General features: G+C 39.8%; 3 protein-coding genes across 5 annotated transcripts in view; 1 reads left to right on the top strand and 2 right to left on the bottom strand.

Moving 5' to 3' along the window:
• The window catches only part of LOC136256652 (tudor domain-containing protein 1-like), a 50,179-nt gene extending 38,273 nt beyond the window's left edge, over positions 1-11,906 (bottom strand). For both annotated transcript variants that reach the window (XM_066049629.1, XM_066049630.1), the window contains exons 1-9: positions 11,766-11,906; positions 11,575-11,705; positions 11,423-11,526; positions 11,279-11,373; positions 9,246-9,337; positions 8,993-9,190; positions 8,761-8,841; positions 3,286-3,386; positions 3,172-3,238 (exon numbers count right to left, since the gene is read on the bottom strand). In XM_066049629.1, coding sequence (XP_065905701.1) covers positions 3,172-3,238; positions 3,286-3,386; positions 8,761-8,841; positions 8,993-9,190; positions 9,246-9,337; positions 11,279-11,373; positions 11,423-11,526; positions 11,575-11,705; positions 11,766-11,832 — 936 coding nt within the window. In that variant the 5' untranslated portion in view covers positions 11,833-11,906. The remainder of the gene's footprint in view (positions 1-3,171; positions 3,239-3,285; positions 3,387-8,760; positions 8,842-8,992; positions 9,191-9,245; positions 9,338-11,278; positions 11,374-11,422; positions 11,527-11,574; positions 11,706-11,765) is intronic.
• A 99-nt stretch (positions 11,907-12,005) lies between these two features.
• On the bottom strand, positions 12,006-23,935 carry LOC136256654 (oxysterol-binding protein-related protein 9-like). Of its 2 annotated transcripts, none has more exons than XR_010701586.1 (18): positions 23,793-23,935; positions 18,123-18,173; positions 17,992-18,073; positions 17,754-17,947; positions 16,633-16,836; positions 15,278-15,440; positions 15,180-15,227; positions 15,048-15,121; positions 14,914-14,999; positions 14,778-14,859; positions 14,530-14,722; positions 13,272-13,449; positions 13,119-13,215; positions 13,029-13,072; positions 12,530-12,611; positions 12,312-12,477; positions 12,188-12,253; positions 12,006-12,134 (listed from the first exon to the last, which is right to left on the bottom strand). XR_010701586.1 is itself a non-coding variant. In XM_066049632.1 (18 exons), the coding sequence occupies exons 1-18, from the start codon at positions 23,913-23,915 to the stop codon at positions 12,057-12,059; spliced, it is 2,007 nt and encodes a 668-aa protein (XP_065905704.1). In that variant the 5' UTR covers positions 23,916-23,935; the 3' UTR covers positions 12,006-12,056. The 2 variants fall into 2 exon arrangements, 1 of the variants encoding a protein (XP_065905704.1); XM_066049632.1 differs by having other exon boundaries at positions 12,316-12,477.
• LOC136256656 (nucleosome-remodeling factor subunit NURF301-like) lies at positions 21,579-23,019 on the top strand. Its single transcript, XM_066049635.1, has 2 exons — positions 21,579-22,575; positions 22,772-23,019. Exons 1-2 carry the CDS (start codon positions 21,786-21,788, stop codon positions 22,969-22,971), a joined length of 990 nt encoding a protein of 329 aa, XP_065905707.1. The 5' UTR covers positions 21,579-21,785; the 3' UTR covers positions 22,972-23,019.
• Positions 23,936-23,939: the final 4 nt, after the last annotated feature.

Below are 23,939 nucleotides of genomic sequence, written 5' to 3' on the forward strand. Positions count from 1 at the left end.
GTGATTTAACGACGCTATTATTTTGTCACGTGAGGACGCATAGTTGCCATGGCGCTAGTATTATTACAAGAAAACCAGCCGCTTTTGCCGAGCCTACAGCAGAAACAGCCGTAGATGAGGTAAGTAATCTGAGTGTAATGTGAAATAGAGTCTAAAGCAGTTGAGTCTATGAAATTTATAAACCCGAAGCCCATATAACTATTATCTACAAAATTGACTGTAACTTCGTAATGTGTAAATATTTTTAAACACAATTTTCACTGATGGAAGACTGTTGATTGACCTTTCCAGTGATCCCTAAATTATGGGATATCTACTTAATTATGTTTAAAAAGTACTTTATTGACTGCTTGAATTTTTTTGAATAATGATTGGGTCATGATCTATGTTTGATAAACTTTTTGTGGTGGGACCATGATGGGCTCAAGAGATAATGAATTATGTTGTGGTATGTAGTGGAATTTTGTAGCCTATTATTGCTGTATGGGAGTGTACACCTCCAATAACCACTCACAACAAGGCCATACCAAATTTTGTCTTACAGAGTGAAGGTGTCTAGGTACAGTGCAACCTGTATTAGTGACCACCTGTATTGAAAGACCACCTGTGTGCTGCAGTTAATTTACACTTCTTTAATTGAATATTAATGTATAGCACAAACCATCAACTCTTTCTAGCAAATCCAAAAATGGTCCTTATTTGACAGGTGGACTTTAAATGAGATCACCATGCATCCATAAAGGTGTGAATGTTGTGCCATCTCTTCAGAAATACCTTATTTATTAAGCCAAATCCTGCAGTAGTGCATGCACTTACATATGTATAGCCCCTATTCAAGATACATATAAGGCCACATATACCATGTTAACCGGAGTTAATGGAGGAAGGCACCGGTGGCAGCCGCGTATAATCTATAATTAGAGCTATTGGCCATGGTCCATAATTAGAATTAATCGCGCATGCGCACTACTCGTAGTGTAGCACGCTGTCTGTCGTCCGTTGCCTGTTGTAAAACTGGACAATTGAATCGAAGGATATGACAAGATACACAAGTTCTTAATGACTCAACGTATAGGTAGTAGAGAGGTGTTCAGAGTGTGCCCAGGTGGCCCAGAGCCCACTTAAACTCACTTTACATGTTTAAGACTGTCATCAGCAGTATACTCACCACCAAAGCTCAAAGAAGCCCAGGGTCATCGCAGGCAGCACACAAACCACTAAAGCTCTTCACATGCTGCAAAAAATCTTGCAAAGTCACCATTGGCAGCATGATTGGGGGGTCAACAACAACAAACAAACAAACAAAAATCATTGACGATGCAAGTTCATTGCTATTAGAAAGAAGTGTCCACAGTTTATCACTGGGGAGTGGTGGTACATGATTTGCTTAGTTGATCGTGTCCAAGTTCATCGTTGGTGGCACCTGTATTAATAGCTTCATTTCTATGGGGCCATAAATGGAGAAAACACAACGTGCTGGCCTACTGTGACAATGAAACTGTAGTCTTCACCCTAAACAAGCGGTAGTAGAGACCCGTGTATGGCTCACATGCTTCGCACACTGTTTTTTTGTTGCAGCACATTTTCAATTCTAATTACAGGTAACACACATTCCTGTCACACAACACATTGGCTGATTTTCTCTCTAGAAACCGGGTAGCTAAGTTTGGCACACAACACCCGCAGGATGATATTTTTCCTTCGTGCATACCCTTATCTCTCCTGCAGTGGTTACTGAACCTTCAAATGGACTGGACATCAGAGACCTGGACCCAACTGTTCACCACTTTTGTGAGCAGGGAATAGCCACAACAACCTGGAAGACATATCATTCATTACGTAGACTTTCTGAATTTTGTCCCCTCTACAATGTGTTGACCCCATTTCCTGTATCTGAATCACTTCTGTGTTACTATGCATCATTCCTAGCAATCAACAAGCTTTCTCCTCAGACAATCAATACATACATGGTAGACATCCGCCACATGCAGATCACCATGGGTCTACCAGAGCCACAAGAGTTTTCCTTGATGCTCCGGCTCCGGTTAGTGCAATCAGGAATTAACCGAACACACGCTACTCAGGTATCCACAAAAGTGAGGCTTCCATAACACCAGCAATCCTACGCAGCCTAAAGGAGTACTGGTCACCTCAGCAGACAAACAGGGACATCATTATGATGTGGGCGGTGGCAACCCACTGCTTCTTTGGTTTCTTTTGTTCTGATGGAATAACAATATCCCCAGAGAAGTCTTTCGACCACACTAAACATTTACCGTGTGGAGACATAGCCATTGACAACATATAGGACCCTCGATCACTCAAAGTACACTCGAGAAGATCCAAAGTGGACCAACTAGGAAAGGGAGTAGATGTATACATTGGAAAGACCAACTGCCCTTTATGCCCAGTAGTAGCTACCATGCAATACATGGCAGTTCATGGCCCAAAAGGAGGCCCCCTTTTCCAGGATGAACGCCCTCTTACAAAAGCTCTATTCACCAGCAAAGTGAGAGAGGGGTTGAGAGCAATTGGCTTACTAGAACAGAATTTTGCAGGACATAGTGTCCGCATTGGAGCAGCAACAACAGCAGCCAGTGTTGGAATTGAAGATTCTGTAATAAGAACTATGAGCAGGTGGAGCAGCTCAGCATATCTTGCATACATCCATACCCCTCGAGAACACCTAGCGTCCTTCTCAAGATCACTGACTTGTTCTCAATATTAGTGACTACTCTTAGTTGTAAGTGATGCTGAAAGCATTTTCTCATGCTCTTACAATTAGTAAAACTGGTACATTAAGGACACCTTGGGACTGACCAATGAAGTCCTGATTATCAAGGTGTCCTAATTATCCAGGTCGATTTACATGCTAGGGGACCATTACTAAGTGTCCAGATTGCATAGGTGTCTTTATTTTCAAGTGTCCCGATTAATAGGTTCCACTGTATAGCACCGCTGTTCAAAATCTGATTGCCACACAAATCAACATATAGATAGAGGAATTAAGAGCTGGTTTACAATATGGTGTTGTTTGCTTTAGAGTAGTTCTTTTAATGTATTCATAACAAAACTTAAAAAATATCCTTTTAACTGGAAATTTCCACCTTAATATGCATGCAGACACTTCATTTTATACAATAATCTCCTGCCAATCGATAACTTACATACCATTTTCAGTATTGGCTGCACATATCCATCAGCCCCACCCACAAGCTGCTCCAGTAACTTTTGCTCCCTGCATAGTAAGGTAGTATAACTCAGTAAACTACTAGGAAATTATACCTCAGTTGCAACATGTAGTGTAGTGTAGAGAAGTCCTCATGAACTTGTAGTATCATAGTATCAACATGGTAACGGAGTTTGGGAATGCACTCAGATAATGCCTGGAGAATGGGAAAATAGTATCACTATATACAGTGACTGTGTGTAAAACGATGATTCATTTACAGACCACATCACCGAGAGAAACAGGTGTATGTTCTATTAGAGTATTTGATAATCAGAAAGCATATATTATATGTTACATACACAAGAAGTAGAAACTTTACATTTGAGCAGGGATCATATAGAAATAAAGCAATTAAAAAGGAAGGTCAAGGAAGAGGAAAGCCATCTACACCTGCAGCTATATTAATTTTTATTCCCTGTCAAAGTGGGGATTATATGTCCACTAGTATATAGTCAGTAGTACAGTCACATGTGTAAATGACCCCCAAATTCTAATTTTCCGTATATTTGTTTGTACACTTTTTAAAAATTCATTACTGGTGAACTAACATCAAAGGTGCCAGGTCGATACATTATAAAAATTAAATGCACAACTGAATACATGTACTAACTGAATGTGTGTCCTGACTATCAATTACTCAAAACCAAAGTGGTCATTCTGCTTTGTATTCAGCTGTGTTCATTACAAATGAAGAACAGTACGAAAAGCAATCAATCCAAAATCACGTGCGATAGCTAACACCAAAGTCATGATGTGTTATCGTGAATCAATGCCTGAGAAAGAACCAGGTCACAAAGTACAGGGTAGCATCCATTGTAACTAGTGAAAAGGTATGTCTCAGACCAAAGCAATGACAATCAAAGAAATCATGTGGGTAGTGTTACCAATACTCAGTGGCGTAACTAAACCCGGGCCTACCCGGGCCTAGGCCCGAGTGTCAGCAAATTATTAGATTGAAAACAAATATCATATAACGTGACACCAAGATAGACTTGACCAACCGTCACGGACCGTGTACAACGTATCAAAAATTCGAACAAAACAGCGAAGAGGAAGACTCACCCTTATGGTTAAACAAACTAAAAAAAATAGACTTACTGGTCTTAGGTCTATACTCTAGAGTATCTCTTGGTAAGCAATAATGGACCATTGATCGATTTGATCGAAGCACAAACTACCACACCCCTTTAATTAAATTTTCACGTGCATACATTAGGCTGTGGAATTTAGACCATGTAAACAATGTTGAGCACGTGTCCTAACACATGGTAACACTCGTACTAAATGGAAGTGGATGAAGTAACACCACCGAATCGAACTTTTTCATTATTGGACTGGTTTAAGAGTAAAAACTTGCCGAATCAAACTAGAGAAGAGAGTCTTCAGCATCGAAGACTATATTGCTAGCAGCAAAACTTCAGCCACTGCAGCCACTACCAGTACTATCAGCAATGCCAGCCAATCTGTGTCTGTATTCAACAGTGAAGGTGATGATGAATCTGCAGCCCCTACACCCAAGAAGGTGAGAGAAGATTATATAGAAATTATTGATTCTGACTCCGATAACAATGCACAACCTGAGTCTGTTGAAGGTGATTTAGAATTATCCTATGAGCCAGTAGTGACTAGCTCAATCCCAGCACTTAATTCACCAACACCAGTATCATGTCTTGACAATGTTGTACCCATGGCATCACCTGATGTGGGTTTAGGGGATAATTTGCAGCACATTGAAAGCATGTCTCTTGAGCAAGACAAGGACTACCAAGGTGCAAGTAATTTTGCTATAAGTGTGCAACCATTGCATAGTGACATTGTAGCAGTAGCTACAGATTCTCCTGTGCAGCCAACAAACATTAGGTATCCGGTCACTTTATACTCGAATAAATCAAGATCTTTCAATCCAGATTGGTTTAAACTATACCCGTGGCTGGAATACTCAGTCAAAGAAGATGCATGCTTTTGCTTTCCATGTCGTATGTTTGGTGGCAGTGGTGGTGTGCCAACTAGTAGGCCTCAGAAAACTTTTACAGAAATAGGATTTAAGAGCTGGAAGCATGCTACAGGGAAAGATGGGATTCTGAAAGGCCATGATGACAGCTATGCTCACAAATCAGCAGTTGTAGCATGGAATGAATTTAGGAGACAAAAATCATCTGTTGTTGATCAGATGGGAGGAACAGACAACAGCACATTGCAAGAAACAGGCACTATTTGAAAACAGTATGTGAAATTCTGTTGTTGTGTAGCTACCAAGAGATAGCATTGTGTGGCCATAGGGAGGATGAATTGTCTGCTAACAGAGGTAATTTTCTTGAGATACTAAGCTTAGTTGCAAAACACGATGAAACGGTTGGAAGTCGGTTGAATGGTTTGCCCAAAAATGCGGTGTATACATCACCAAAATGATTTAATAGCTATAATGGCAGGCACGGTGCGTAGTCATATCACTTCAGCTGTGAGGGATGCAGGGATGTTCTCGATCCTTGTTGATGAAAGTAAGGATTTGTCTAAGAAGGAACAGATGGCAATTGTGTTGCGCTGTGTCCATAGGTCAACACATACTGTGCATAAACACTTCTTAACATTTATTAAGGCTGAATCTTTAACTGCAGATAGCTTGTCACAGTACATTGTTATAACTTTAAAGGATTACCAATTAGACCCCTCGCTAATGGTTTCTCAAGGGTATGATGGTGCTTCAGTCATGAGTGGGTCATGCACTGGCGTCCAACAACGCATTAAAGCAGTTGCACCAAATGCAATCTATGTGCACTGTCATGCTCACTGCTTAAACCTTGCCCTGGTTGACTGTGTGCGTAATGTTCAAGAGGCTTCAGAGTTTTTTGCCCTTATGGAGTTGTTCTATGTATTCACATCATCCACAAAGGCACACATGCTGTATATTAAGAAGCAGACAGAGCTTCACCCAGGCAAGCAAACACGCCAATTACAACGACTCTCTGATACCAGATGGGCCTGCAGGTATTTTGCAGTGGAAGTCATTTGCTGTACATTTGATTCTGTTTTAGCCACAATAGAGGACATAAGCAATGGAGTAGACAAAAGCAGGGAAGTTGAAGCCAGAGGAATATTAAACCAAATTCAATGTTTTAAGTATCTTCTGTTGTTGGTGATATTTTACCGAATCCTCTCCTTCACTAAGGCTTTGTCTGACCAATTACAGTCTATTTCTAATGATATGGCAAGAGCGGCTGACTTGGTTCAAGCAACCATTAAAACACTTACAGACATTCGTAATGACAAGGCATGGGATCACTTATACAAATACACCCAAGATATAGCCAGATTAAACAATATTGAAATTAGCTGGTCTACAACAGCAAGACCATCTCGTTCAAAACGACTGCCTCAACGTTTACAGACTGGAATTGTGATGGAATCAACAGGATCAAGAGAAGTTTCAAACTCCAGTAATGAGCTCAAGGTGATGTACTTTAGCATTCTAGATTTGATTTTGGGAGAACTGAAGCGAAGGTTTGAAAACAAGAACCTTAAGATCATGAGAGCCATCCAGTCATGTAATCCACAATCAAGTGAGTTCCTAAACTATGAAACTATTCACCCTCTAGCTGATCATTACAGTTTGGATGTGAATTTGCTACAGACTGAATGCCGCTTAGGTCAGCACATCTTTAAGGACAAAGAATTGTAGTCTGTCAGAGAATTTTGGGAAGAAGCATGTGGATTTGATTCTGCTTTCTCAGAATTGAAAAAGTTGCTACAGATAGCACTTACCATTGTTGTTAGTACTGCTTCTTGTGAACGTTCATTTTCAACACTGAAGAGAATATAGAGTCACCTTCAAACAACAATGACAGATGAGCGCTTGCTACTATATCAATAGAAAAGAGTGTTTGTACAATGATCAGTTTGGAGAGTGTAATTGATAAGTTCAACGGAGATGTCAACAACAGAAGAACAGTTTTATCGTAACAGCTTAGTTAGATATGACATGACCATTATAAACATGCAAGCAATTGATGTTAAATCATTTGTTGAATAGTTATTGACGTATTGATTTACATAGGTACAGGAACTACGGTATTATGTTGTAAAAGTCAAAGTGTAAGCAGTGTGTGATGGAGATACAAATACAGTATGTGTAGATTTATGCATCAAAGTTATAACTTTTATTGATGTTCAACAGCCACAATTTCTTACTGAATATCATTGTTCAATAAAACTACTTCCAAATGCAGTGAAATACCATGCACACTAGAGGTTCCAATTTTTTAAAATTTTCCTGGGAGGGCCGGAGGGGCATGCCCCTGGCCACCTAGCATGGCATGCTTCGCATACATTGTGCATGCAAACTTTCCTCTACTCTGCCTGTCCACAACACTTCCGTAAGTTCCGTTCCACTCATTGCACTCAGCAACGTAACGCTGAGGGGAGACGCGCTCAGTTCGTTCTCCACCTGCCAGCTTCTTCAGTGCTATTTTCTTCAACACTTCCACTCACTCCATTTAGCAAACGTGTGATGCAACAGTCAACAAAAGGATCGTCCATGCTTGAGAAAACAAGTAACGAAAATATTAGTTACTCACACTATTTTTAAAATCACGTGATAGTGCATTTAAACAAAGGCAGTTGACCTTCTGCAATTGAGGCTTGAGATAACACTGATAAACTGCACTACGAGGCGATGAATTGTTCATATTGTTGAGAGAGTTGGTCTGCTATATATTACAGTAGAGGGGATTACTCGGAAATAGAGATAAGGAGTCAAAGTGGAATCTGGAGTGGTGATTTGCTAATTCAGTGGACAAAATCAGTGTGGCCAGGAGTGTCTAACGGAAACATAACGCATTATAATAAGTAATTCTATACTGCCAGTGATGAGTGATGTACATCTCTACTTGATCATGGACGAATATGTTGGAGTACAGTTGAGACACATGAGAGTGAGATGAAGTTCAATCCGCGGTGGTTACATTAGGTAGTAATTTGTAATAAAGCAGCTACTTAGATATGATATGATAAGTTAGCTAATACTACACCGTATGTTGGCTAGCCCATCATTGGGTCATTAGCCTTTTTGTACAATCGTAGCATTAAGTGTTCTGTGGGGGTGTGTGTCACCCCATCACCTTCCGGTTAGCTACGCCACTGATTGCACCAGGCCCTGGTGTCAGTCTGGTTCTAGTTACGCCACTGGCAATACTTGGCTGTAGGTATCAGTCAGTCTTTTAGCAAAAAAAACAACAAAAACAAACAACGAAATTGCTGGAAGAAATTGGGGTTGTTTTGAAGACATTTTTGAGCTGGATTATACCTAACTAATACTGCAAGCTGGTGTGAAGGGAAAACATGAGGCTGTTTTTTTTTTTTTGTAACTTTTACGATCTCCACTATACAGTACTGTGATACACATAACAATTCACACTACAAGGCAAGACATTTGAGAATGGCAGAGAAAGCTACTACTTGAACAGCTAATTGCACTGTACAATTAATGCACACTATACTGACCATCAATAACTATCTACCTACAGCTGACCAACCTTGTCACTTTTCTTCATCCTCTTCAGCACACTCCTGGCTGACACCACCAGTGGCTTGAGCTCCTGACGATAACCATCAGCCTGTGTGACAGCACAGTGTAGCTCATGTACACACATACACTGCACACAACACATTGGTGTATACACTGTCAACTACTGTACGATAATACATTTACAATAATACAAATATTGCATTAAACATTATACTATACATCTGCATAAGTTTTAATACCTGTTCTTGTATAGACACCACATGATGTGTCTGGTGTGTTTCCATGGTGATGCATTCAGAGCAGAGGTGGGTGGAGTCATCTCGGCAGAAGTACTGGGTCATGTGATTCTTGTGTAGACTACAATGTGTTGGGGTGGACATAGCCAATGATATCGGGATTTTGACATGTCGTCGTAGCACTGCCAGTGACGTGTGCCCCTAGGGGTGGGTGTGGTGATCCAAGAGGTCATTATTGGATGATGTAATCACTTACTACTTCAAAGCAACGATCACACAAGTAGTTCCTGCATGTGGTGCACTTCACTTCAGCAACTTTTTGACACTCTTCACATTGTACACTGTGTCCTGCAGGTGTAAGGAACAATATGTACGGTGAAATTGGGACACATTCTCTAGTACTGTTGTTTGTAAAATAACATTATTTGTTGGTTCCTAATTATAGAGCATTGAAGGCACTGGTATAAGTAAAGTCCAATTGCAAACGTCTGTGTGCTTTTGTTTGCCTTCTTACTGTAGAGAAAACACAAGCTGTATTTTGCAAACCACAGGACAAAAGATTTCTGTGCAATTGTTATGACCAAGTTGGACTTATCCCAAATACCAGTGGCATATTTATCATGGGGACTCGGGCAGGCACAGCACTAAGTTAAGATAACTAGTATATTAAAAATTACGAAATTAAAATGAAGCAGGGATCCAAGCAATAAAAAGTAGTGAAACAAGAGATGAACAATGGTAGTTATTACAGCATAGCTCAGTGGGAAATCCCTACTTTGGCACTGAACACACATTTTTAAATTCGTAATTTTTAATATATTAGTTTAGTTTTTGTTAAAGCATACAGCTAGCTATAAACGTGTGACTGTTCTATTAGGGTGACTGCTGTATTAGAGTATCTCGAGTCAGCCTGCAAAAGATGTGTGTTTGCTCAAAAAGGGTGTGTTCATCGTGGTTTCGATCGATTATTAGACTAGAGTATCTCGAATCAACCTGCCAACTTGAAGGTGTGTGGTCACAAATACAGCTAGCGTAAAAGGGGCGTGGCCTCAATCAATAGATCGATATATGTAGGATAAAGAATGGGCGTGATCTTCCTCCGTACAGTACAGTAGCAGTACAGTAGCGTACTCTAAGCACCTTAAATAATTTAGTGGCGTCTATTATGCTGCTGCCTCGATATGGTTTCGTTGGATGAAGAAGACAAGCAGCCTGATTGAAGATAAAAGAAAAGACAAGGCGCACAGGGCGTACACTCGTCGGAACCCCAAAAGGCACATCCCACCGGTGAGTTTGTTGTTGTAGTGTAAAATGGTGACCATGCGCTGCTTCGTTTGGGCTCTAGGCTTGCGACTGTGGTCAGTGAGTGAGGCAGTGATACTAAAGTTGGAGTTTTGGGCGATTTTTAAAATTTTATATCCGGCCACCTGTAAGTGTTTTGTTGTATTTAACGTTGTTTTATGTATTATATGGACTAGTACTATTCTGTAAAGGTGGTTTTCACCGCATACAATGTCTGTAGGATGATTGTTAATGGCGGGATTTTGGGCGGCGCACGAAACATTCACCACAATCCCTACTTAAACGGTACGACCGTACCGTTTGATATAGCAATAGGATAGAGCTGATATCAAGAGTTCATAATATAAGAGATCAAAGTTATGATGCAATACCTAGAGTCACTTTTAATGTGCTAGTTGGTCAGGGATGTACTTTTCAATGACTGTTGTAGTTATGGCTTCAATAAGCAGCCTACTGATGACACTGTCAACACTCCTTAACAATTTATGTGTTGAAATGATGTCCAAAAGTAATCTAAGTTTTACTGTATTACTTTGAGATTCATGTTTGTACAGGATATACTGCAGTAGGACACTCTCCTCTCTTTTTATATTATGAACTCTTGCTGATATAAAAAAGTATCTTGTTGGTTAGGATACGTACACTTTTGAGCTGTTTATATCCAATACTTGGAAACATGGAAAATTAACACCACACTGTGTGGATTTAGGTGTATACCTCCTACATTTAAAAATTAATATACAGCATACTTGTAAGGTGTTGGTAAACAATGTTTACAGCTGTTGGTCTTCAGGTTTGCAAAATTAAATATTTATTCCTGTTTGTCTACAATTAAAAGTCACCCATTAGCAGGAATAAAATTAACAAGAGTCTCTGAAGCTACCACAGTAACAAATCAGAGGTACTAAATATGACTATAGACCACTATATTTACACTGGACTAGTGCACAGCACCATTGACAATATGGAACCAAGGATGGGTGTTACCTTCAGCAGGCAGTGGTGACGGCAGGTCAACATACATGTCTGCTCGGTTCTCTCTCATTATCAGTGATCGGGACACCACCCCACTAGTAGGAATCCTGCCAGTTGTATATTAAATGGTGCAACTATACAATATACTACACCCACTTTCCTCCGAGGTTTAGTTTACTGGCAGTAACCAGTCCGAGTATGAATATGTTGCTAGGCAACTGACGGGCTGCTTCCTCTCCAGCTAAAAATGCTGTAGTTGCCTGTGATCACGTGATAGGTAACATGTACACATTTATGACGTCACTCACTGCACACCGAGGGCACGTGACTGCTCCAGTACCTTTCTGAACCCTACCCAGTTGGTTTACACACATAGAACAAAACGAGTGTCCACAGTTTAGCATCAATGGCACGCGTAGGACATTCTGGCGGCCTTCCCCTAAATGCCAGGTGCATAGCACGTGATGGTTTCCAGGTTGCAGTGATACAGAACGCTTACCGGTCACAGTATAGGATCGACAACAGTTCATACATTGAGGAACATTAGACGAGGCTAGCTTGATCATGTTGTGCCCGCAAACCCGGTTTATTCACACCGCTCGCTCACGTAATTTTGGAAACATTTCAGTAATTACTAATTATTTATTCATAATTCACTTGTAATTATAAATCGTAAAACTTTTGTGCGCACAATATCGGACCAAAAATATGCAGTTTTCAATCAGCTTTTGCGAAGAAATTTAATATACGAATATCTCATAAAAATTGTGTTTGATATAAATTCATATAATTAGTCTGCTTGCTGTTTGGTCAGTCGATGACCCAAGTGGTTTTTGTATAGCCAACCGTCACCATGGGGAACAAACAGCTATGTCACAAACCACACAGTAACATTAACAAAAGATCAGCCTTCCTGCTTACTTTCTGTTGCCATTCAATTCCCTTCTCTTTCCTCTCACGAGCATCTGCTCTTTGTTTCTCTTCAATCTGATAAAATATGCAAACAAATTTTAAACAAACCTTACATACAATAATAAATACCTACCTACCTGATGTTTACATGATGTTGCTGCTTCTATGTCATTTTGATGTAACGCCTTAGTGAGGTGTTGCCATAGGTGACGAGATTCCGTCGGAATCTGAGCATAAACTTTACGCACTTTCTTTTTAATTGGCGGCATACTGCATGTGTCTATGACAGTCGGCTCCTCCTGAAATGTGATTGGTCAGAATCATCACTATACATAGCAAGACAATAATCACCTTGTCTGAGGCAGGCTTAATGTTAATAATCTTGTTCCATTCTCCTTCAATACGTAGGAATGGTTTCTTGTCGGGTTTTTGGCTACAAGTTATTTGAGATACTTTTCAACTGCAGCAGTGTAATAAGTAGGAAAGACAAAAAGCTAGAAAATGTGTGTGCTTGCAGCAATGGACATTACTTTAATTATTTTATGATACTTGAGGTCCACACATCAAGATCTTGTGTTTACAAACTATCAATCCACAATTACAGTCTGGTAACATTTGTGTAAACTTGGGAAACAGTTTGTAATCAAACAAAATAAAATATTCCACCACACAATTGCAACACCACACAGACCCAAAGGACTATATGATACACTATCAATGAACTACCTGTAATGGATGAGTTTACTAGCCTAATGGGTATAATCTCCATGTATGCACACAGTATGTGCAATTGTGCATCACAAAGATTGATCTACGTGATACAGCTGTACATGATAGATACATAACTCACTAAACATCTCCAGTCACACGATGCTTCTTGCCTCCATAAAATGGCTACGATGGTGAACATGTTTATCATTCATCAATAAGTTGACCTTACTTTACAGTGGAACTCAATGTTGGCATAGTAACCAGTCTTCTCACAATTGATGGTACATTTTCCACCCAATTCTACCCATGGCACAGTAAGTATAGACCTGTATGTGTGTGCGGGATAGGGGTAGGGAAGTGTGTTGCAATGGTTGACACATACCTGCCGTAAGCACTAGGCAATGTTACAGAATAGACCTCATCGTCATGTTCCAAAAGATGAAGTTTGATTTCTCCTATATTGTGCACACCTAGTGACAGTCCTAGGAACCGACTCTTAGTGTAGATGTAGCCATTACAATACATCTTCTTGCAGGGACACTCAGCATAGAATCCTGAAACTAAAAGAAACAGGATATTATACAGTACATGCACTGAATAAACTTAAACTAGAAATTCCTTTCAGTCAGTGAAAGAGTATATAGCCACACTCCTGTAGGTATGTATGAGTATGTCTGTATGTGTTATGTGGTACCTGTATGGTATTTGAGTTAATCATACAGTAGCATAAACAATCATGTAGCTTGAAGCATATTATACTCAAGAAAATTGCCCCAAGCAAGACAACCAGGAAGTACAATAAAACACTTAAAGCACTGCCTATGCTTGTGTGTATGAAAATACACCCTGCACTCGGTGGGTGGCCCAAGGCAAATACAGCACTTGGCTTTGCCTCATGTTCTATTTGCCTCATCATGCTGTATTTTCTGTAGTACTACATCACACTTTTGTAAACTTTTAATTAGTGCCCTTGGTGTTGTCCTGGTAGACTCAGTAGCGGCATGCAGGTGTAAAGTATAGTTTCTTTATATAATTGCAGTGTGGCATTAATCTGTTTGCCTGTGGATAAAATCGCTTCAATTTTCAGTGATCAGCCTATCAGTAAGTTGTCATATAAAGTCGTAGAACAAACAGGTAGCATTAGTTTGGCTACTTTTAGCGTATGACAGAGTCACACACGTGATCTATTGTTACTGTCTGTGTGGAGTTGTTGCTTCAGTTTTCCATGATACGACTATTAGTAAGCGTTCGTGTAATCTATTTCTAGTCATAGAACCAACTGGTAGGATTAGTCTGGCTAGTTTTAGCAATTTACAATGTCATGCATGCGATTAATCGTGCTGTCTGAGTGGGGTTGTTTTTGTAGCATTCCTTACAGAACTGTTCTGCATAACTGTACTGTATTTGCCCAATTATTCACATAATCAGTATGCAGTGGCTCCACGCAAAGTACAATAAGTACATGTACTGTGTGCCATTACAAACAGAAAACCCTTCAAGTACATATATAGCACCAATAAACTGTGTTACAATTTGAGGGGTCACTACAGTTTAAGTAAACACACACAGCATTAATTTCAACACAGACATGAAAGGCAACACAACTGTTTGAAACTACAGCACCCTAATAATGCACCTACTTGGAGGATGGTGAGATACTTGTTCAGCTACAAAGCTCACAGAGTTGTAATTAGCCCAGGGGACTGGTCCACCATCAGTAACATCTTGATGATTAGAAGGCAGCGACGATGCACGTAGATCCTTGGGTAAGTCCCAGTAACACTGAAATGTCTCCCCTAGGATTGGATTATATGGCTTCTTGGCTATTGTACCCTAATTGAATAGATAAAAGCTTTGTGTGGTATATCAGAACTGACGCAGAAAATACCTTTCGAACAGTATGGAACGTTGATAGGTAGTAGTGTGTAGCACATATCATTCTATCTCGTGGGGTTTTGGCCTCTGACATCCTGCAGTGGGATTATGAGAGTAAACTCATACCTTGTTAAGTTGTGCATGCTTACTTTACAAGCAGATCAGGATGAGAAAAGAAGTCAGCATACATTTCTAGTAGGGATCTCTTCTCTAATATAAAAGTTGGGAGTGTCACCTACAAGACACCTGATCAAAAGGTTCCAATAGTAAATAACATGCTTACCCGTGACAAATCCATTCCAATTCTGACTTGCGATAACAAGTGCATTATGACGTTCCTGTTTTGAGCTACACCCTCTGTAGTGACACATGTACCCAGGTCACACAGTTTCCTGGTTATAAGGCACTCCCTCACCTTTAGCATCATCAAACTCATGAATGTCATCAGCATCTTCCTCTACGTCTGGGGACACACGACATCACAATAGATCACATGATCTTACAATAGCATACCTTCAGAGCACACTGTGTCAGATGGGATGCTAATACTGGGGTGATTAACGAGGGGTCCTGGACTGGGAGGTCGATGTACATCATCCATTGAGCCGTTGATTGAGCTTGATGTAGCATCATAAAATGTGTCACTGCTTGCATTACTCTCACTATCACTCATATGCTGATAATAAAACAAATATACATAGAAGTACCACAATATGCCAATTGTGAAATAATGTCGTGAATGATTTTTGGCTTACTAACCAGACCAGTGATTTAAATTAAAGTCACAAACAGTAAGCAAAAGCTATGAAGTTTCAGTACTCCTACATGTATGTTACTTCACCTACAATTTTTTTGCACTATGTAAGGACAGAGTGACTGCTCTATTAGAGTATCTTCACTAAATTCAAACTCTCCTTTACCAAGGCATCTGCCTCGGTTGCTACTATAAAAAAATTTATGTCATTTATCATGGATATTTACATGCATAATATACATAATCAGGTTTCCTTGTATTCTATGGCACAAACCACTTGCTTGTAAATACTAATTCCAAAATCACCAAGTCTGTACCTTCACAACCGATTTTGTAATCTGTATGCAACTTTTATGCACATGCATGCATATACAACTACGACGTAAGTCAAGTCACAACTAAGTATCAAATACTATCAAAATCAACAGTATCATGGCATCCAATAGCAGATCCACGGTTTTTCACAAAAGTATGGATGCAAACTCATCATAAAGGAGTGGTCAGCGATTAAGTTAGCATATAGAGGGAAATTAGGTAGGGTTAAACTTTGGCGAAATGCCACCAGAAATCTGTTTGGCAAGATGAGCTTTGGCAAATTCAAAGCTCACTCCTGCCAGATTTGCTTGCATTTGATTTCACGTATTTGCGATCCGTATTGTGCACGTGTGCAATGCCTATCATGCAATCAGCTCATTAATGATCTTCCTAGGTCTACAGTATACAAGCTGATCATGTGGGTACAGGCTTTGAAAGTGAAGGATTGTGCACCATATGGTAAATTCCAATCTGCTGTACGTATGATTTTCTGTAAAATATTATACACCAAGTTTCTGATCTGGTAAACTCTAGAGGATATCGCCTGAAGACTTCCGACGTCGATGTCACTTTCAATCCAGGCTTGAGTTTAAAGTAGTTAAGAATAGACATTTTCTTAAGCGAACGTGACTCTGCACGTGATGACTAATTGGTGAATTAAAACTTTGGTGAATTTGGAGCAATTTTCCAATTTTGCCAAAATTTTACCCCCTCTAAATGTATGGTGGTTGTTTCACAACATTATATCAGATTTCCATTATATGGTGCAATAAAACAGCTATGTATGATGGACCCTCACCCCAGATGATTGTTCCAGTAGAGCAGCCTGTCCATCATCGGATGTCTCATCACCTCCAGGTAGTATTGTGTTCTGGCCTGACCTCACCATGGATAAGGGTCCCTTCAACTGGTCTATACACTGTTGTATGGCTTGATCAAGTTCCTGACACTTTAACTGTAACTGCTGTGACTCCTCCGTTTGAGGCAACCCAGATAAGAGGGCCTAGTGGAGTGTACAATATATCTGTTTATGAGTGCTGTATACAACTTTACATGAAAGAACTGATTAAGAGGTCTTTTTACTAATACAGTATATACTTAATAGTTATACCATGGCTGCAAGGAATTTTGCTGATTTATACACCCAAAGCACAAGAGCCGCAGGCCTAAGGGCTAAGGGTGTATATATTGGCAAAACCTGACACAGTCATGGTATAAGTTATATATATATATATATCACTCTAGGCACACTCACCTGATAGGTGATAGAACTACAGAGCACTCAACCTGTTCCTTTTATTCAGTATCTAATGATCTATCTCAGTGGTTTCAATAGTGTGGGTTAATAGCCGTTAAAACGTTATTCGTATGTCACTATGCTTTATGCAGTGCCAGAAAAATTGTGATTGTGGGATCCAGTTTATTTGTTTTAACATTTTGTACCACATTAAGCCTACTAACTTCGCTATTGGGATGGTAAGTAAGTAAGTTAAGAAGTTAGGACTATAAGTTACTCACCTATTAAATCTAGTTGTCCTGTTTGTGTTGTTCCATGGGCTGCTCAATGGCTGACACGTGGTAGATAGAAATATACATCTACATGTTGATTATTTTACTGATCATTCATCGTTTAGTAACTGTCAACTAATTAAATTGAAACTTAGCAACTACACTGAACCTAGCCTGACCCGTAAACCCAAACCCATAATTAAACGCTCCATGTCGCTCAATATAATGAGTCAAACCGTATTGTATCTTTGAACTGATTGGGCATCAAAGCCATGAGCAAACTGCGTTCCCATGATTTCTCCCAAGCAATATCAAGATGTTTCCCGGGTAATATGCAAGTTAAACACTGAGCGGCACCTTTGAATGCACATGTTAATATAGATATAACACTCTACTTTCTCCCCAGCTCACCTGTGACTGGGTACTAAGCAGTTGCTGATATGCCTCAGCCTCTTGTAGTTTATGAGTCAATGCTGCCACATCTACTGCCTGAGGAGTTAGTGAATTAGTGGGGGATATATTCCCAGGAGAAACGCTGGTTTGGTTACGATGCGTTGTCTCTTCCAATGAGATCACCCATCTTGCACGCTCCTCATTATCTCGTGCTACCAAAGTGATGGAAGTCATGACACATGTGGTAGTCGGTTACCTTGGAGATGAAAAACATGGCCATTGTCTCCACACACTGAGAATGTACAATCATCTTCACCCTCAATCGATACTATAGCATGCTGTGTGTAGGAATAGTATGATACGTACATCAGTCATTATAGTGCTTACCCTTAACTTCATGCATCCTCTACGAGAACCACGAGACATCTTTTCTTTAGACTAGAAAAGATTTATTATTATTATAAGTATGTACAAGTATCATCAATTCTACCTATACAGTTCCAAGTAACTGTTAAAAATGTTACACATGTTACATACATGCACATTTAAGTGACATAACATCACTATTGTATGCATGTGAGGTGCATGTATATACAAGTATGATGTATGCTATACAGTAAGCTAGCTATATACGTGCATGTACAGGTAATATGAATATGGTACACATGTTCCAGTGTACCACATGTCTGCATGTCATGCATACTTGTTTATATATATTTTAGATTATAAATGCAACAGAACTTTGATGAAGGAAATATTTGTATACATATCAAATGCAAAGAATGTGACAAGAGCAAATTCAAAAGGGTACCACCCATACTAGTATTTTCCAATAGACTAGCACTGGTGGTCATGAGATAACAGTTCTACAAGGTGATTGTCACTATACGTGGCCATTATACCCTACAATTACTCTTATTCACTGCATGTACACATTTATATATGACTAGTTTACTGTAGTCAAACATGTACAGTATGTGTGTGGCTACTAATGCTTGCACTAAACTTTTTGGCAGCATCACATGCTGTTTGGTCATCTATAGCAAATTCATGGTGTCCTCCCAGTAATTTGTGAGTGGAACAATTAATGGCTACATGGAACTATTTGTCATAGTTAGCTGCCAACAAAACCAACCTTGTAACTATGGATACAACTACTACACCTAACAGTGATGTAACTTCTTTTTTAGATGATGAAATGAATAAGTTGTATGTAGTAGAAATCAAATAATGTTTCTGTCCTAACAAAATGTACAACACACTACACCAGTGTCTGATCTCTGTGGTAACAAGTTGCCACCTGGAAACAAAAGGTTACATTATTGCTATATAAGGAGTTGAAATACCCTAGAAACATAGAACCACCTGTCCAACAACCACTCCAAGTATTGGGTCGACAAGGTTTCTATGCTATTTAGAGACCCAAGTACGATGTGGGTGAGGCTATACCCACAAACTTAATTACTGAGGCTGCAGGCGAAGGTAATTAATTGTGGGTAGCCAAGTCCACATCGTCTGAGGGGCTCTAAATAGCATAGAAACCAATGTTGACCCACTCTAAGTGATTTAGAAAATTTCCTAGGTTAAGAGAAAGTGGCAAACTGTGTATGCTAGCATTGGGATTTATCCTCAAGTTGAGTTGATTGTGTCAGTGCCACTGCACCATAACCCAATAACCGTTGCGTGACAATAGTGCTAGTATCAAGTAGTTACTATGCTGGGCTAAATGACATTTGTCTTGTCCAGAAAGTAAGCAATTAAGAAGCAAACTGTGAGTACTAGCAACGAGATTTATCCTTCGAATTTGTTGTGTCAGCTAGCTTGTGCTACACCATGCAGGGCATTGCAATTGGTATTGAACACCTAGCTGAACGTTAATGATGCTTGTCTTGTCCAGAAAGTAAGCTAACAGTAAAGGACATTTTGTTTTTGGCGCTGCCGATTTTCGTTTGATGAATGTAGTAAACAACCACTGGCGAGACCACAGGTTACTAACTATTTAGTAACCCCGCCACAGGTTTCTATTGGATTTAGTAACCTCAGACATCAAGGAAATATTACATAAAATTTTCTAATGTCAAATAAAAGCATGCAGGGTATTGTCTATTGTTGGCTTGCTATTACCAACAAGTACTAGTGGCACATGTTACCAGACCCACAGCAAGAAGCTGAGAAGAGAGTGAACTATCAAACTAGCAACTACCCAACAACAGTGCACTCTGTATAATTTAACAATCACCTACATACATTCACACAAAGGATATGATTAGTCTCACCAGCCAGCCTGTATTTTATTTCTTTGTTACTTGGTCAGGAAAAAAGTCTTTCCTAACCAAACAATATACAGGCTGGCTAGTGAGACTAGAATATCAAGGGGGTGACACACAGGCACTCACTGTAGGTAGATCTGCGACCACGGTCAAAGTCAAAGTCAAAGGTCAAGCTTAAGGCCATCAAAAACCGTGCCAAGTCAACGGTAAAAATTTCCAACCCACAATCGAAGTGACTTTGACCGCAGTCGCAGATCTATCTACAGTGAGTGCCTGTGTCACCCCCTTGAATATGATATACCAAGGTGTTAATACTTGCCTTGCAAAACAACAATAATGGAAGGGAATGTTGAAACATGTTGAAACCAAGAGTTAAACAGTGTGTAAAGGTATTGACAATAGTATAATTCAATAAACACGTTTACTGTTAAGGTAAGTGCGCCTAATTTCGGACAGTCCCTAACTCCGGACACTTTAGCATATTTTGGTCTGTAACTTCGAAACGCCTGAACGTATTGCTTTAAAATTTTTGCCATAAGTAAAGTTACTTATAGTGTTCACACACATACTTAATTTAAACATTGGGTAAACTCGATCGTTCGTTGGAGTTGTGTCTGCCTTTGTGTTGGCGTGCATAGCTTAAAATATAAATAATCTCTGATAAACTTCTGGAATCATATAATAAATACACAAGTATACAGCTATTTTATTCCAAACAAAAGCCCCTTTCAAAGAGTGAAGTAATATTTGAATAGCTGACTTCTTCTTTGTTGCTAGAGTTCAGGGTTGGCGGCAGTTGTAGGCTGCGCGCGTAACTTTTCGCCTTGAAGATGGAATGAATGCACTTACTAGTGCTACCAAATGTAGCCAACAACATTACAAATAGATGAAGGGTTGTGCTTGTTGTTTTGCTGCCCTGGGATACGCATGCGTGAATTCAAATGTTTGAATGGCTTCTAAGAAGAACCAGTGGGGAACTCCTGAGCTGAAGGCCGCACTTCAAAGAGTATCTAGCAAAGAGATGTCATTAAGGCAAGCTGCAATTCGATATGGCATACCCAGAAGCACTCTTTCTGACCACAAAACTGGAAAGAGCACAATGAGGTATGGTGGTGCTCCAACAGTTTTGAGCCATGCTGAAGAATCAGAAATAGTAATTAGCTGTCAAGTTTTAGCTGAGATGGGTTTTCCCTTGGATAAAGCTTATGTAAGTGCTGTTGTTAGTGATTACCTTAAACAACAAGGGAAGCACAGTCCTTTTGGAGAATTAGGCATTCCTGGAAGGAAATGGTGGAGTGGCTTTCTAAGTCGTCATCCACAGCTTGCACAAAGGAAACCCCAACACCTTTCCAGGAAAAGGGCAGAAGCGAATGATCCTGCAGTTTTAGATGAATGGTTTGAAAAGGTACGGTGCTTATTCGAGTCTTCTAAACTGAAAGAATTTGACCAAAAAGATATAGGACAGAGGGTATGGAATTGTGACGAGACTGGTTTCTGCACTGCAGTAGCATCCAAAGTAGTGCTTACAAAGAGGGGTGCAAAAACTGTACATGAAGTAGGAGGTGGATCAGGTAGAGAATACATAACAGTATTAGGTGAGCACTGATATAACAGCAAATACTTATGCATATATCATGCATTACATACTATTACAGCTTGTGGATCAGCAAGTGGCACACGATTACCACCATACATTGTGTACAAGGCCAAACACCTGTACGACACTTGGAAACAGGGAGGGCCAGAAGGTGCTTTGTACAGTGCTTCATCATCTGGTTGGATGGAAAGTGCCAATTTTATCAGCTGGTTTAAGAAGATGTTTCTGAAACAGGTTGAATACTTGCTGAAGGATGGTCCAGTGGTTCTGTTTGTTGATGGGCACCATTCACACATTACATTGGAACTGATCAATTTGGCAAGAGAATATAAAGTCCACTTGATGTGTTTACCTCCTAATCTAACACATATTTTACAGCCACTTGACATCAGTGTTTTCCATCCTCTGAAGCAAGCTTATTTTAAGATTCTTAAGGAGTATAAATTGGAAACACTGGCTGAAAATGTGACAAAAGCTGTTTTTCCATCACTGTTGAGAAAGCTTTGGGAGGTCTCTTTTAAACCCAATCACCTTACATCTGGGTTTAAAACTGCAGGGCTTCATCCTTTGAATCGACAAGCCATCACTGACTCTCAGCTACAAACAGGGATTCCATACCGGAAAGTACAGGGTGCAAAAGCAACATCACCACCACATACTCAGCCTGCCTCCGCATCGTCAGTCATCTTACGAGGGAAATGCAAAAAATGTGATGCTGAATTAACACCAATGAGAGCTCATATTACACTTCATTTCACCAGAATTTTGCAAAAAAAACATTGCAAAAAAATGCCTCAGCGTAAAAGAAGAGTCCAACTGACATGCTATGGAGAAGCATTGACCAGTGATGAGATTGTAGCCAGGTTGGAAAGGCAGGCTGCAGCAAAGCAAAATCCGTCACATGGTGATACGGTTATTACCAGCAACAATGATGAAAATGGTGATGACGATGAGTACTCAAGTCATGATGAAGGTATATTGTAATGTATTAAAGCAATACTTACATATAATATAGCATTATACATACTGGTATATAGAGTATGGATTGGAACTTAAGAGGACCATGATCAACATGGCAGGGTTGTCCTGCATGCATGGAGTTATCTGATTTCTTACTAGTACTTCATATTGCATACGTACCAACATATTGTTATGTTTTCTCCTCGAAGGTGAAGATGCTAACTGCCAAGAATGTGGAAAATGTTATGATGATGAAGATGAGAAACTGCAAAAGGCCTGGATTGGATGTGACAAGTGCTGGAGATGGTTTCACTATCAGTGTGTGGGATTCAAGAGGAAGCCATCAAAGAAGACGAACTTCATATGCCGAATCTGTAAGATCAAAGCGAAAAGCAATGACAAGATGTAATTGATTACTTTTAAAACTGTACCTTCAAGTCTCGTTAATCATAACAAACGTGATCACAAGAAACACGTGGCGCTAAGAATAAATGATTTCCGGCTGATGAATATCCGTAGTTATCCGCGTGTAAATTTTAAAAACGAGAGGTAACAGAGGTAATGAAACATCGAATATAAATCAGTGCTCAACACAACCCACGAAACACATTTTAGCTGGAGTGGAAAGTTGTTGATCGCTATTTGACTGCTAGCTAATTTCTGTAGTCTTCTACAGGCTTCGCAGGCCTAGTGCTGCAACACTACCTTGACTTTTTAAAGCTTCAAACTCCGTGCTAGTATAGGTTATAAGGCTAAATAGTATATAACTTGCAACTAGATGGTGAATAAATAGGAAAAAATGCCCTATAGTAACAGCTTCTTAGTGTCCGGAGTTAGGAGCACATGCGAAATTTACACGAGACGAGATTGTGGAGCGTCGTGATCTACCTGATTGAGATAATCTGATGAAATTTTTGTCAGAGATACACTGATTGATTAGCAATCCAGTGACACTTAGATATCGAATTTCCATGCTTGCAGTGTGGAGAAATAGTACCGGATGTAAAGAGTGTCCGGAGTTAGGCGCACTTACCTTACAACCTCTTGGCCAGCTACACTGTGACAACATGGCGGTGGATTGGTTGTCAAGGAGATAGAAGGGCCCCGCCCGCACGTCGTATGCATACGCAATAAGACCACCTTTGCTTACAGCGAAAGCGAAGTAAAAATTGTACATGGACCATTTTACAGCACCGTAAACTAATTATACAAACTTTACGTACAACTCACCGTGTAATAGGACAGTAATCCGGACGTTTGGTCTAACACGAACCATCTATACTGCCAGCCATTTACCATGTTAGTCCACTTGCTAAGTGGGCCTTCTATTACACGAGTGCTTCGAGACATCATTCTTTTTCTTATTGCTGCACCACA

This window comes from Dysidea avara, chromosome 5 (assembly GCF_963678975.1).
Source record: "Dysidea avara chromosome 5, odDysAvar1.4, whole genome shotgun sequence".
Classification (NCBI taxonomy): Eukaryota; Metazoa; Porifera; class Demospongiae; order Dictyoceratida; family Dysideidae; genus Dysidea; species Dysidea avara.